This window comes from Arvicola amphibius, chromosome 9, assembly GCF_903992535.2.
Source record: "Arvicola amphibius chromosome 9, mArvAmp1.2, whole genome shotgun sequence".
Classification (NCBI taxonomy): Eukaryota; Metazoa; Chordata; class Mammalia; order Rodentia; family Cricetidae; genus Arvicola; species Arvicola amphibius.
This window is the reverse complement of record NC_052055.2, coordinates 71023878-71035642: the sequence shown is the minus strand read 5'-3', so window position 1 is coordinate 71035642 and position 11765 is coordinate 71023878. Positions and strand designations below refer to the sequence as shown.

At 51.6% G+C, this 11765-nt stretch overlaps 2 protein-coding genes across 8 annotated transcripts; both read right to left on the bottom strand.

The window, feature by feature from the left end:
- Positions 1-739: 739 nt before the first annotated feature.
- Positions 740-5226, bottom strand: Rrp36 (ribosomal RNA processing 36). Of its 6 annotated transcripts, none has more exons than XM_038341267.2 (7): positions 5072-5226; positions 3491-3626; positions 3301-3367; positions 3126-3230; positions 2730-2804; positions 2508-2625; positions 740-1197 (listed from the first exon to the last, which is right to left on the bottom strand). In XM_038341267.2, exons 1-7 carry the CDS (start codon positions 5154-5156, stop codon positions 1064-1066), a joined length of 720 nt encoding a protein of 239 aa, XP_038197195.1. In that variant the 5' UTR covers positions 5157-5226; the 3' UTR covers positions 740-1063. The 6 variants fall into 6 exon arrangements, with proteins under 6 accessions (XP_038197195.1, XP_038197194.1, XP_038197196.1 ...); XM_038341266.2 differs by having other exon boundaries at positions 3491-3629; positions 5072-5225; XM_038341268.2 differs by having other exon boundaries at positions 3491-3735; positions 5072-5200.
- A 206-nt stretch (positions 5227-5432) lies between these two features.
- On the bottom strand, positions 5433-11671 carry Klhdc3 (kelch domain containing 3). Of its 2 annotated transcripts, none has more exons than XM_038341264.1 (12): positions 11516-11671; positions 9890-10040; positions 9145-9357; positions 8621-8797; positions 8393-8508; positions 8176-8247; positions 7865-8078; positions 7703-7789; positions 7456-7564; positions 7259-7332; positions 7072-7150; positions 5433-6042 (listed from the first exon to the last, which is right to left on the bottom strand). In XM_038341264.1, exons 3-12 carry the CDS (start codon positions 9296-9298, stop codon positions 5976-5978), a joined length of 1149 nt encoding a protein of 382 aa, XP_038197192.1. In that variant the 5' UTR covers positions 9299-9357; positions 9890-10040; positions 11516-11671; the 3' UTR covers positions 5433-5975. The 2 variants fall into 2 exon arrangements, with proteins under 2 accessions (XP_038197192.1, XP_038197193.1); XM_038341265.1 differs by lacking the exon at positions 11516-11671 and adding an exon at positions 11357-11387.
- Positions 11672-11765: the final 94 nt, after the last annotated feature.

The window sequence follows — 11765 nt, the reverse complement described above, 5'->3', positions numbered from 1 at the left end:
GTGCAGGCAGACTTTAATCCCTGCACTTGGGAGGCAGAGGCAGGCAGATGTCTGATTTTGAAGCCAGCCTGGTCAATGAAGTGAATTCCAGGACGGCCAGGACTGTTACATAGAGAAATCCTGTTTCAAACAAACAACAAGGGGGGGGGGGGGGGGGCTGGAGAGACAGCTTGGTGGTTAAAAGCACTGATTGCTCTTCCAGAGGACCCAGGTTCAATCCTGGCAACCATATGGCAGCTAAGAACTGTCTATAACTCCCGAATCCAACACCCTCACAAAGACATACAAGAAAAAAAAAATAAGAATAGGTAAGTAAGAGGGCTGGAGAGATGGTGCAGAGGTTAAGAGCACTAACTGCTCTTCCAAAGGTCCTGAGTTCAACTCCCAGCAACCACATGGTGGCTCACAACCATCTGTAATGGGGGTCTGGTGCCCTCTTCTGGCCTGCAGACATACACACAGACAGAATATTGTATAAATAATAAATACATAAATATTTTTTAAAAAAATAGGTAAGTAAATAAAAGTGGGGGACTATAGCGATGGCTCAGTGATCAAGTGTGTTTTGTTCTTGCAAAGGACTCATTGGGTACCTAGCACCCACACTGGACAGCTTACAACCATCTCTAACTCCAGTTCTAGGGGGAAGTAAAAGCTTGTGTCCTTCAAAGGTCCCTGCATTCATGTGCACATACCCCTACACACAGAAACATACACACAATTAAAAATAACAATAAAACAATGAGTAACAAGCATGTTGTCAGAGTGGGTCTTCCGTGAAGTCCCTTCCCTGGAGCCATGAACATACCCCATGTCATAAGGAAAGAATGGAAGGAGAACGAGACCATGATGAACGAGTCTGAGAAGGCACTGTGACATGACGGAAGGCCGGGCTTCTGTGGCTGGACAGCCCTAGCATACCCAGGGGCGCAGCACGCCAGTCCTCTGAGGCAGCCTAGTTCAGGGGGAGTATGATGCTTGCCTTTCACCAGGGAAGAACCAGAACTGGCCAACCCCAGACTTGTCCCACAGACCCAGGTCTCTCTGGGACAGTTCCTTAGTACTAATTGCTCAAAGGGAGATGCTTCCTGTCCTTGCCCGCATTTCGGCGCCTCTTTCGGCTCAGGAAACTCTCCAACTTCTTGCTGCGTTTCAGCTCCTTGAACTTCTCAGCTAGGGCCAACTGGCGTTGCTCAGCTAGATAAAAAGAAAGCAAGCTGGTGAGCAAAGGATGAAGACCTTATTTCTCAGTCCCACATCCGGGACCCCTTATGCTGTGCCGTGTTGTTAAGAGCCACGGTGTACAAGACACACAATAACTGTGTTGTGTGTGATCAAACAGCTCTATGGATGCTGATGGTAGAGGCCTTGCCTCTACTGATGAGCTACAGCCCCAGTCCACTGAGCAAGCTTTTTCCCTAGAGTTAGGGCATTTCTCATCCTAGGCAAGTCGCATTACCCCTGAGCTATCAAATACCCCTGCCTAAAGTAGTTTCTCTCTCTCTCTCCTCTTCCCCCCCTCTTCTTCCTCTCTCTCTCTCTTCTCCCCCCCCCCCCCCCCCCCCCGCCCTCTAGCAGGGTCTTTCTTTGTAGCCTGGTCCTGACCTGGAACTCACCAGGTAAACCAGGCTGGAGTTTTTGTTATTGTTTTGTTTTTAGAGACACGATTTCTCTGTGCAACAGTCCTGGCTGTCCTGAAACTCGCTTTGTAGACCAGGTTGGCCTTGCCTGGTAACCTTGAACCCTCTCTTTTTTAAAAAAAAATTATTTATTTTTATTTTATGGGCAGCAGATTTGCCTGCGTGTATGCCTGTGTGAGGGTGTCAGATCTTGGAGTTACACACAGTTGTGAGCTGCCCCGAGCGTGCTGGGAACTGAAGGGAACCATCTCTCCAGCCCCCGGCCTTGAACTCTTAAGAGATGTTGAGTGCTCCTTCCTCCCAGGTGCAGGGAACCTGGCCCCTAAGTTTACCTTTTATGACTCAAGTCTTACTCTTCTGAACCAAGATGGGCAAACAGTGGAGATGCAGCGATACGGAGATAAAAGTGACAATCTCCAACTCTGGTTTTTTGTTTCTTTTGTTTTGTTTTCAAGACAGGGTTTCTCTGTAGCTTTGGAGCCTGTCCTGGAACTCTGTAGACCAGGCTAGCCTTGAACTCACAGAGATCTGCCTGCCTCTGCCTCCCTAGTGTTGTGATTAAAGGCGTGTGCCACTACCGCCCAAGCACTGAGACTGCAAGCATATCTACTATTCTTGTTTTATGTACTAGAGATCAAACCTAGGGCTTAATAAATGCAGGCAAGCACTCTACTACCTAAGCTACCCTCCAATCCACCCACAAACATCATCTGAGTGGGAAATACAGGTCGGATCCCAAGTGCCACTTCCCCACTGTTCTCACTTCCTCCAGTTATCACAGGTCCTCCTCAAAGGACTCGTGGACCCCAGGACAACAGCACACAAACTGGCCCCCTCGTAGGCTTTCAAGAGCGTGGCCCCACTCACATTTCTTCAGGAAGTAGGGCCGATGGCCCTGCTGTGCCAGAGCCCGCCTCTCCTGCTTCAAGGCCAGGCGCTGTTCCTGCTGCTGCTTTCGTTCCTGCTGTGCCATCTCTTGCTGTTCCTGAGGATCCAAGGTGAGGCACAATGGAGGCATGAACAGGAGGGACTCTGAATCACACCTGCCTTTGACTGCTCCCACCACCAGCCTCCAACTAGCACCCTCACCATTCGCCGAAGCAGCTGCTGCAGCTTCTCACGCTCCTCCCCTGATCGGCGCTTCTTCAACTGCCTTTTCACAAGCTCCACGAGGAAAATGAATAGCATAGTTAACATTCTGTGCTAAGCTTTATTATAACAAGTTCACACAAATTAACACAAAATCAGATAACTAAGGCTGCCAAGTAACTCAATCTTCTTTTCTGGAGGGTAGGGAGATGAGGTCTCATGGCCCAGGGTAGCCCAAATTCTTCTTGTTTCCTGCCTCACATCCCAAAGCAACAGGGATTAGAGATATGTGCTGCTAAGCCTAGCTTAACTGAGTATAGCCAACAAGAGATTTTGTCCGACATGTGCTCCTGCTCCCCACCCCCAGGAGTAGATAAACCACTTCATACTACATACCACTTTCTCCTTGGCTCGGATATCGTTCAGGAATTGGTAAGTCTTGTCAAATATCTCGGGGTTATACTCCCCGGACAGATCATCAAAGCGGGGGTCCCGGGCTACCTTTGAGAATAAACAGCTTGTTTAGTCTCCTCTCTCTAAGGAAGTGCTGCTCCCTGCCCTTTCCTCTCACCTTTTTACTGATGGGAACAACCTGACGTAAGAATGGCACTCGGACTTTGGCTGACATTTCCAGAGGCCTAAGGAGCAATGAAAGGTCAGGGTAAGTACACTGCAATCCTGGTCAAAGACCAGCGTCTTCCCGCCCGAGAACAGACTCGCAGTCAAGGTCCTGAGTGTCTTTCCGACGGCACGCTCCTCACCGGTGCTTATCGGCAACACACACAGGCTGTCGGGGGCTTTGCTTCGGAGCGCTTCTTCCAGCCAACTGTTTGCACGCCTTGGGTCCCCCTTGGCTCTGCAACGCCAACAGCTCCTCAAATGACATGTCAGAGCTGTCTGCTGGAAGGGAAGGTCACACAACTCATGGCAGTCCCTCAACAGCAGCAGACTTCACCAGCCGGGAGAGGGCTCAGCAGATGAAGGGGCATCCTGCCAAGCCTGACAACTGGAATCACCATGGTTAGGCGGAGAACGAATTACTAAAGTAGTCCTCTGACCTCTCCACCCTCACTGTAGTACATGCGCGCACACAGTCACATGCATGCAAGCCCAGATAGCAAAGACTCATTCTACCCCCATCCTTTCCAACATTCTCCATCGCAGCAGCCATTATTACTACTGCTGAGCAGCACAGGCTGCAATGGTGCTGCCCTGTAATGGTGCTACACTAACATTCAACTCTCCAATAATGTTGGCTAATTGATATATCTTGTTGTAGAGACAGAGGTAAATCAATCCACAGCCCATTTCTTTTCTTTCTTTTTCTTTTTGGTTTTTCAAGACAGGGTTTCTCTGTAGCTTGGAGCCTGTCTTATCATGGAACTATTTTTTTTTTTTTTTTGAGACAGGGTTTCTCTGTAGCTTTGGTGCCTGTACTAGCTCTTGTAGACCAGGTTGGCTTCGAACTCAGAGATCCTCCTCCCTCTGGCTCTCCAGTGCAGGGATTAAAGGCATGTGACACCACCGCCCATTTCTTTTGCACACAAAAAGAAATCTGATTGTATCACTTCACAGTAATTATCATGTCACCCCTGAACTCAAAAGCTCTCCAGTGGCTTGTATTTTGCTCAGCTAGCCCAAAACTCAACATAGAGACAGGCCATTTTGGTGCAACAAACCTGGTAGCCTCTGCCTCGGGAGTGCTGGAAGCAGAGCTGCAATGCGCTATCCCGCCTGGCTAAAGGCTGGTGTTGTTTTGAGACAGGGTTTTTCTGTGCAACCACCTTGGCTGATCCTGGAACTCGCTGTGTAGATCAGAATGGCCTCGAACTCACAGTGATCCGCCTGTCTCTGCCTCCCAAATGCTGGGCTTAAAGGTGTTTGCTACCACCGCCCGGCTCTAAATACCTTTTCTTACAGGAAAGTGGCATAAGACGAACTCTTTGCTTTGCTGTTTGATTATTCTTTATCTCCAAGTGCCTGCATACAGCGCAATGAGGGCTCGATTTGTTACATCCCGTTCTACTCAGCCTTCTAGGAAGAGCCCTCATCCTACTGTTACGAAGCTACCCAGGCCAGGCCTGGAGGCTTATGCCTAGAATCCTAGCATTTAGGAGGCTGAGAAGACAGGACTGCCAAGAGTTCGAACTTGACCAGGACTACACCTTAAGACGTATCCACGTATCCCTTTACCACCACGCTCTAAAGAAAACAAAACCAAGAAACTTCCCTCGAAGTCGTAATGCCGGAAGCACTCCCTCTCACCCGCCTACTGCGGCGCTCTGTGGCTTTCCGTTCCCGCAGCCGAATGCGGTGCGCTCCCGCCAACCCCAGGCCCTCACCCTTCTGCTGGTTGTCTGCCAAGCTCCCGCTCTGCATGGCTCCGTGGGAACCTTGGGCCCTAGCCCTAGCACCAGCTTTTCGCATGTTTCGCGTAGTCCGTAGAAGACACCACTTCCGCTCATGCGCTGTTCCAAGCCCCACCCCTTCCGGAAGCCTGAGCCAATGTGGTAAGGGCCCTGGCAGAAGCGCTGCTCTGCAGACGTCAGATCTCGGTTCTCTGAGCGGGGGGGGGGGGGGGGGGGGAAGGGGGTAGGATTAGGCACTTGGTGCCATTGGGTTTCTTCAAATGCGAGGCTGCGAAGCCAGAACCTGAAGTGGCCCCTCTTCCAATTCCATCTTAGTCCCCAGAAACACGACACGTTTAGAGGCTTTGCGTTTTATAAAACCAGAGCTGGCTGAACTTCGGGGGTACAACAGCTCGAGGATGGGTGAAGCTGTCTGTTGGTCCCCACCCCCGAGGGCCGGGGAAGGGGGGGTTTCATGCCAACAGCTGAGGCTCCTCTCAGCTCCCGGGCAGATGCTCAAGCAGGGAGAGGGATGGTCACGGGGAGAGGGAAGCTCCTGAGGCTCCGACACTGCTGGCTTCTCCTTCTCCCCACTCTTGTCCCTTTCCAGCACAGCCTGGCTACCCAGCTGGCCTGGGTCAGAGCAAAGGTCCAGGAGCAGTGGAAGGGAGGTGAATGGGAACAGAGCACCAAGGGAAGGGGCCCTCGGCCCAAGGGAGGAGGAGAATGGCCCTCCCCCCAACAACTCCCCACTGAATTCACAGCACAGAAAACACCTCTAGTCCATCAACTCCACGTGGAGGTATACTGAGTCCAGGGTCCAAAGGGGCAGGCAGGTGAGACGGGCAGGGACAATGAAGACAAGAGCAGGCTCAGGAGGGGAGGCAGCAGAACCTTCCTATCCATGGGAGGAGACAATGGGACGGCTGATATTGCTGTTGGTGGTCATGGCATTGAGCTCCCACCTGGAAGGCCAAAGACGGGCAGAGAAGACAGAAGAGGTAGTCTCTATGGCAAGCCCAGAATTCTTTGGACAAAGCCATGAACACAGCAGCCCCTCCAATTTCCCATAGCTACCTCTTCCTTACAGCCCTTTTGGGTTTGACCACCAGACCCCACCCATCCCTAAATCCAACACCACCTACTCATCCACCTCCAAGCTCTTGTGGATTTCCTGTTTATGTTTATACAGATTCCTGAGTCCAAGCACCTGGATTATGTGTACCCATCTCAGTAAACATCCTAGCGTCTCTCTCCTGCTCTTCACAGACCTAGCCCAGCAGCCCCTCTACCTCACCCCACAGGAGCGCCCTTCTTGCTGGTTTAAGGACATGATTCCCTCCTGTTCTCCCTAAACTTTAGGGCCTAGGAACTTTCCCATCCACCCCACCAAATTAAAAGTATGCTTTGAGCAGCTCTTCCACTCCACAAAGACTCAGGAAGCACTCCCTACTCTGAGACGCGCAGCCAGGTGCTCAGGAGGAAGCACCTGCACCTGTGTCAATCTAGAGTCAGCCTGGGACTCATCAGGTCAACGGATAAGCTGGCTCGAGCAGGGACCATTTCAAAATAAACAAGAGTAAGTGATTCGTGAATGACATTAGGGGTTTGGTTAGAACTCAATACTGGAATTCAGAGGCAAGAACCCAGGACCTCTCTCAATTTTGGAACTGGGGTTGGGGGTTGGGGTCTACAACTCTTCAAATTTCTACTTGGCAGTCAACCCTGAGATATATCCAATCAATCTCAGTACAGCACCAGAACAAACTGCACAAAGAAGCAAAGCTTCTAAGCATGGCTCAAAAAACTCAAAGGTTTTCTTCATACAGCTGACACATGATGGCTGTACCTTTATGCCCTTGTTCTTCACAAAAACTTCCTCTCCAGCAAACAGAAATGCCTGTCTTTTGCATACTGAGACTGAGTTAGTTGAGTCACACCTGTGCTGGCCCTGCACCCTCAACCAACCCCTCCTCTGCAACGAGTTGCTGTACCTGATATCATGGGGCAAACAGGACTGGTCCAGGTTATACTGAATCACGGCCAGTTTGCACAGAGTCTTCAGACTAGGGCCTTTAATGGAAGCGTTGAAAGACAGTCAGAGAAGAGGAAAGGTCCTACCCTGGTCACTACCCAGAAAGAGAAGCTGAGAATAGGAGCACTTCAGAAAAAAGTACTTACTAAAGTCCAAGATGTGTAAGTCAGAATGATCTATGAGGTCAAATTCATCTCCCAGGCCTTCCTCGGGAGAGGGGCTGTAGAGACAGGAAGAGGAAGAAGGAGATGGTACAACTACCCACAAGATCCCTTACTCCGATGCCTCCCTCTCTTCTGTTACAGACGTAGGCCCGCTCCTGAGTACTCCCCTCTCTCCTAACCTGGTACCCCCAAAGAGGACAATCTTATCACCAACAATACAGCAACACTGGCGCCGGCGGGGACATGGTCCTTTCCCCTTTGGTTCAATCTTTTTCCAGGTAAAGGACCCTAAAAAGAAGTTCAGAGGTTCAATACCTAGCCAATCTAGACATCACACACAGCCCAACCCAGTCCCTCACCCAGGATTCTTCTTTCCCTCCCACCTCAACTGTTCCTTGTCCCTCCCCTAAGGGTAATGCTTTTTACCAGGGTTAAACTTCCAGAGATCATGGAAGTGCCGGTTCAGTCTTGCATTATAGCCACCAAAGATGTACAGCTCCCCATTGTAGCCAACTGGAAGGGCAAAGACATGTCAAGAGGGAAAGGGGTTGCACAGGGGGGGTCCACAAGAAAATAACAGATACTCACAGGCTGAATGGCTCCTGCGCCCCTCAGGCAGCACTGGAGTATGTGGACAGTCGAGCCAGGCCTCAGTTCTGGTGTCAAAGACTCGAATTCGGTTGCAGTAAATCTCATTGTTGGAATGAAATGGCCCAAAGCGGTCAGCACGGCCCCCAAAGACATACATATGATTGCCCAGCATTGTGGCTGAATGGAAGTCCCTCCAGCGTGCAGGGTTACCCTAGCCAGGAGCAGAGAGATGGGGAAGAGGGTCAACATGGGCTCACAGAGGAAAAGATAATTTAACTTCCAAGAATCTGACAGAACAAAGGGCAGACCTTTGTGCACACAAGGGTCCATGTCATGGTGCTGGTGTCCAGCTTGTGAATGTCATTGGAAAAGCAGTCTGCCTGAGTGACGAGAGAAAGGAGGGAAACGGGCACGTCAACGGTACCTCCCTGACCCTCTACCCTTCCTCTCAAAGCCGCCTAGTCCACCATGCTAAATTTTCCTCTCTTCTTTTTGGTATAAAACCGTGGTGTTTTCCAGACTTACCAGCTGCTCATATCCCCCAAAAATGTACATGATCTTGCCCAAGACACAGGCTGAATGTCCATCCCGGGCCCCAGGAACTGTTCCTGACACTCGGGGTGTAGACCACTTGTGAGTATCTTTTGAAAGAAGTAAAAGTAAGTAAGGTCAGGTGACATACCCACCTTAATTCTGGCCTTCCCTTCTCCAATACTCTCCCAGCCCAAGGCATCATCTGAGACCCATACTCACTGACATCAAAGGCATAGAGCACGTTGCAGGCCCCTTCAGTGTCATTGCGCCCACCCCAAAGGAAGACGGTGTCATCGATGAGGACGGTTGAGTGTCCATACCGCATATAGGGCACAACAGGAGCCTGCCCTCGGACGACAGGCCTCACTGGGGGCAGCTTTGTCCAACGCAAGGACACTGTGGGCACAGTTCTGCTCAGCCCTTGGGAACCTCCCTCCAGGCTGCCACCTTATCCCAAACCAAGCATTCTTTTTTTTTTTTTTTTCTGAGACAGGGTTTCTCTGTAGCTTTGGAGCCTGTCCTAGAACGAGCTCTTGTAGACCAGGCTGGCCTCGAACTCAGAGATCCACCTGCCTCTGCCTCCTGAGTGCTGGGATTAAAGGCGTGCGCCACCACCTCCCGGCCCATAAACCAAACATTCTTATTCAACCCCCCACCACACAGAGACCACCACCAAACTTTATTCAGCTGCCCACTACCTCCCCTGACGTAGAAACCCAACAAAGGTACCAGGACTGGCTTACCAGCATTGAAAATGTGCACATCTATCTGACGGAGTGTCTCGTAGTCTTCACCAGAGCAGTAACCCCCGAAGGAGTACACTCGGTGCCCAACAGCCACTGCCGCATGGTTCACCCTGCGTGGCCCGCCCTCCAGATGCACTGTCCACCGTAACATCCCCTGGGTCACTGGTTACAGGAACATGCCCCCCCGGCACGGCCTGCTGCCTCTGCTACCTGTACACAAGTTGGGGCAACAGGTTCCTCAGACAAGGCTTCTGCTCGGCTTGGTGCGGCTGCCCTGGACCAGTCTTGGCCTCCAAGTGTCACCCGAGTGGCCCTCCCACACCACCCCTCTACAGGGACACTAGTCACAGCTCAGGTGGCTGGCTCTGTCCCAGGGGAGCTGCAGAGGTCAAGAAGCTATGTTCTCCCACAGTGAAGGGTGGGGCTACCTTCACCTGACTGCCAGCTCAGAAGCTGGTGGTCATGATTACCCCTACTCATGTCAACTCCACCCTGTCCCTGGCCTGGAACAAGCTCCAAGCCCCCAGTCTCTGAACCCCTGCCCATACTGGGTGTGTTCTAGCTTCTGGCTCTGCTTATTCCCACCTCTCTAAGAATTTCCTCCATCTCTTAAAGGTAGGAATCTCAAAATCCTCACAGCTATTAATAGCTCAGCCAGCCACGGCCAGTCCACTGAGAGCTGGCAGGGGTACTTTAAAGTAAAAAAAGCTTTCAGGCTTTTAAAGTGGAATAGTGTCCCTACCTAGGACAGGGAACTCCATGTAACCATGGTTGATTAGCCCCTCACAGGGAGTTCTTGTCAAGCTGATCCGTTGTCCTGGGGTCACCCAGGGTTCCACGGGCACGAGGAGTCCCTTTGACAGCTGTGGCTCGTCTGCTGCCAGGACTAGAAACTGAAGCCAGAAAAGTGTATGTTGGGGGTTGGGGTAGGGAAGAGGAGGCTTCTCCCTTGCCACTTGCCCAGACTGTCTATCGTAGGAGAACAAGCCACTTCCAACAGCTCTTCCTCTGTTAAGGTCTCTAAAGGAGGGATGGGGTGGGTTGTACATTGGAAAGAGGACGAGAGCAGAAATGCCTTTGGGCAGGACAAGAGAAAGGTCCCAAGCATGAGACAGGTCATGGCCTCTTAAAGACAGCTTGCCAGCCTAGTGATAATGGGCACATTTGAGGGCTCTTTCAGGTTAAATCCTTTGGCAACTGGCAATGCCTTTGCCAGCAGATATCTGCTGAGTTTGGGCAGATCATCTGCTCCCTATTCAAAAAGCATTGGCAGAAAGAAGAAACAGGCAGAACCTCAGGGGCGGGGGATGGGGGAAGGAAAAACAAGGTTCCCTTGCAAGAGACAGACATGCCTTTCAGTTGGCTTGACACAGCTACCTACCCAACTTTCCCCAACCCTACACTGTATGCTTTAAAGAGCCACCTCTCTCAACCTAAGACAGCAGCCGCTAAAAGTTACTCTCTGTGCTTGTGGGAGAAAGCACATTGAAAGCTTTAAGGTGTGGTTGGGGGCCATGCCTTTAATACCTCAGCACTGGCGAGGCTGGGGAATGTAGATGAGGTCAAGGCTGGCCAGAGCTACATAGTAAGACCCTGTCTCAAAAAAGAAAAAAAAAAGTGGGGGGGTATGGGGAAGGAGAACCTATCATCTGCACTCTTCCTTGAAATAAGTCCAGAAAAAATGAAAATGCACAGATGAGACTATCAATCCCAATGAGAGATGGATAAAGAATCCCACGGTTAACGCAAAAGGCAGGGGCTAACAGGATCTCTGGGTCTCCCGCAATCTCCACCACTACATTTTCAACCTTCCATCCACTGATGTACGCTCCCCTCCGTGACACCTTGCAAATGACTCCCTCCACTTGCAACTCTTCCCTTCTTCATCTCCTGAGAGCTTTGCGGTTCTCATGCTTTTCCTCTTCCCATCACTCCAAGGCCCACACTAGAGTTCATTCGTCTACTTCCACGAAGGGAAGAAAACGCTCATTGTCCCCTTCCAACCATAGATGTTTCTCTCTGAGTATGACTCTGTTTTATTCCACCTTTCTCATCCGCCCCTCCCCCACAACGCCCGACACTGTCCCCCTCCCCCTGCCATTATGCCCAGCTTCCTGATTCTCTTCAGAACCCACTCGCCCAGTTTCTTTCAACGCCTCCTCCAGCCACCAGGTCTCTCCCACCCGTCTCCAGGCCATTTTCCCCAAACCTTTCGCTGTCCATTAACACTCCTCTTTCCCAGCATCCCCCTAGCTCCCTCCCCACCCCCATCTCATCCTTCTCAGCCCCTCCCCCCGCGACTCCAGCGGTAGGCATGGGCGTCGCCAGACCCTCAATTCTTCTCCTCCCTCACCCCATCCCAGGCTACCTGCCAGGCCGGGCCGGGGTGGGGCCACGGTTCCTCGCGCTGCTGGCAGCCTACAACCCGTTGCGCGCCAACCGATTCCTCGGTCCCCAACGAGATAAACACTGCCAGGCTCTGTCCTTCCGGCGGGCAGCGGGACGCGCACGTGCAGTGGGAACCCTGAGCCCGACGCCTTCGGGGACTTGTAGTCCACAAGTTACCTCAGGGCTGGGAGCCTGGAGGGGGTGCGCATGCGCAGACCACGTCGCAATCC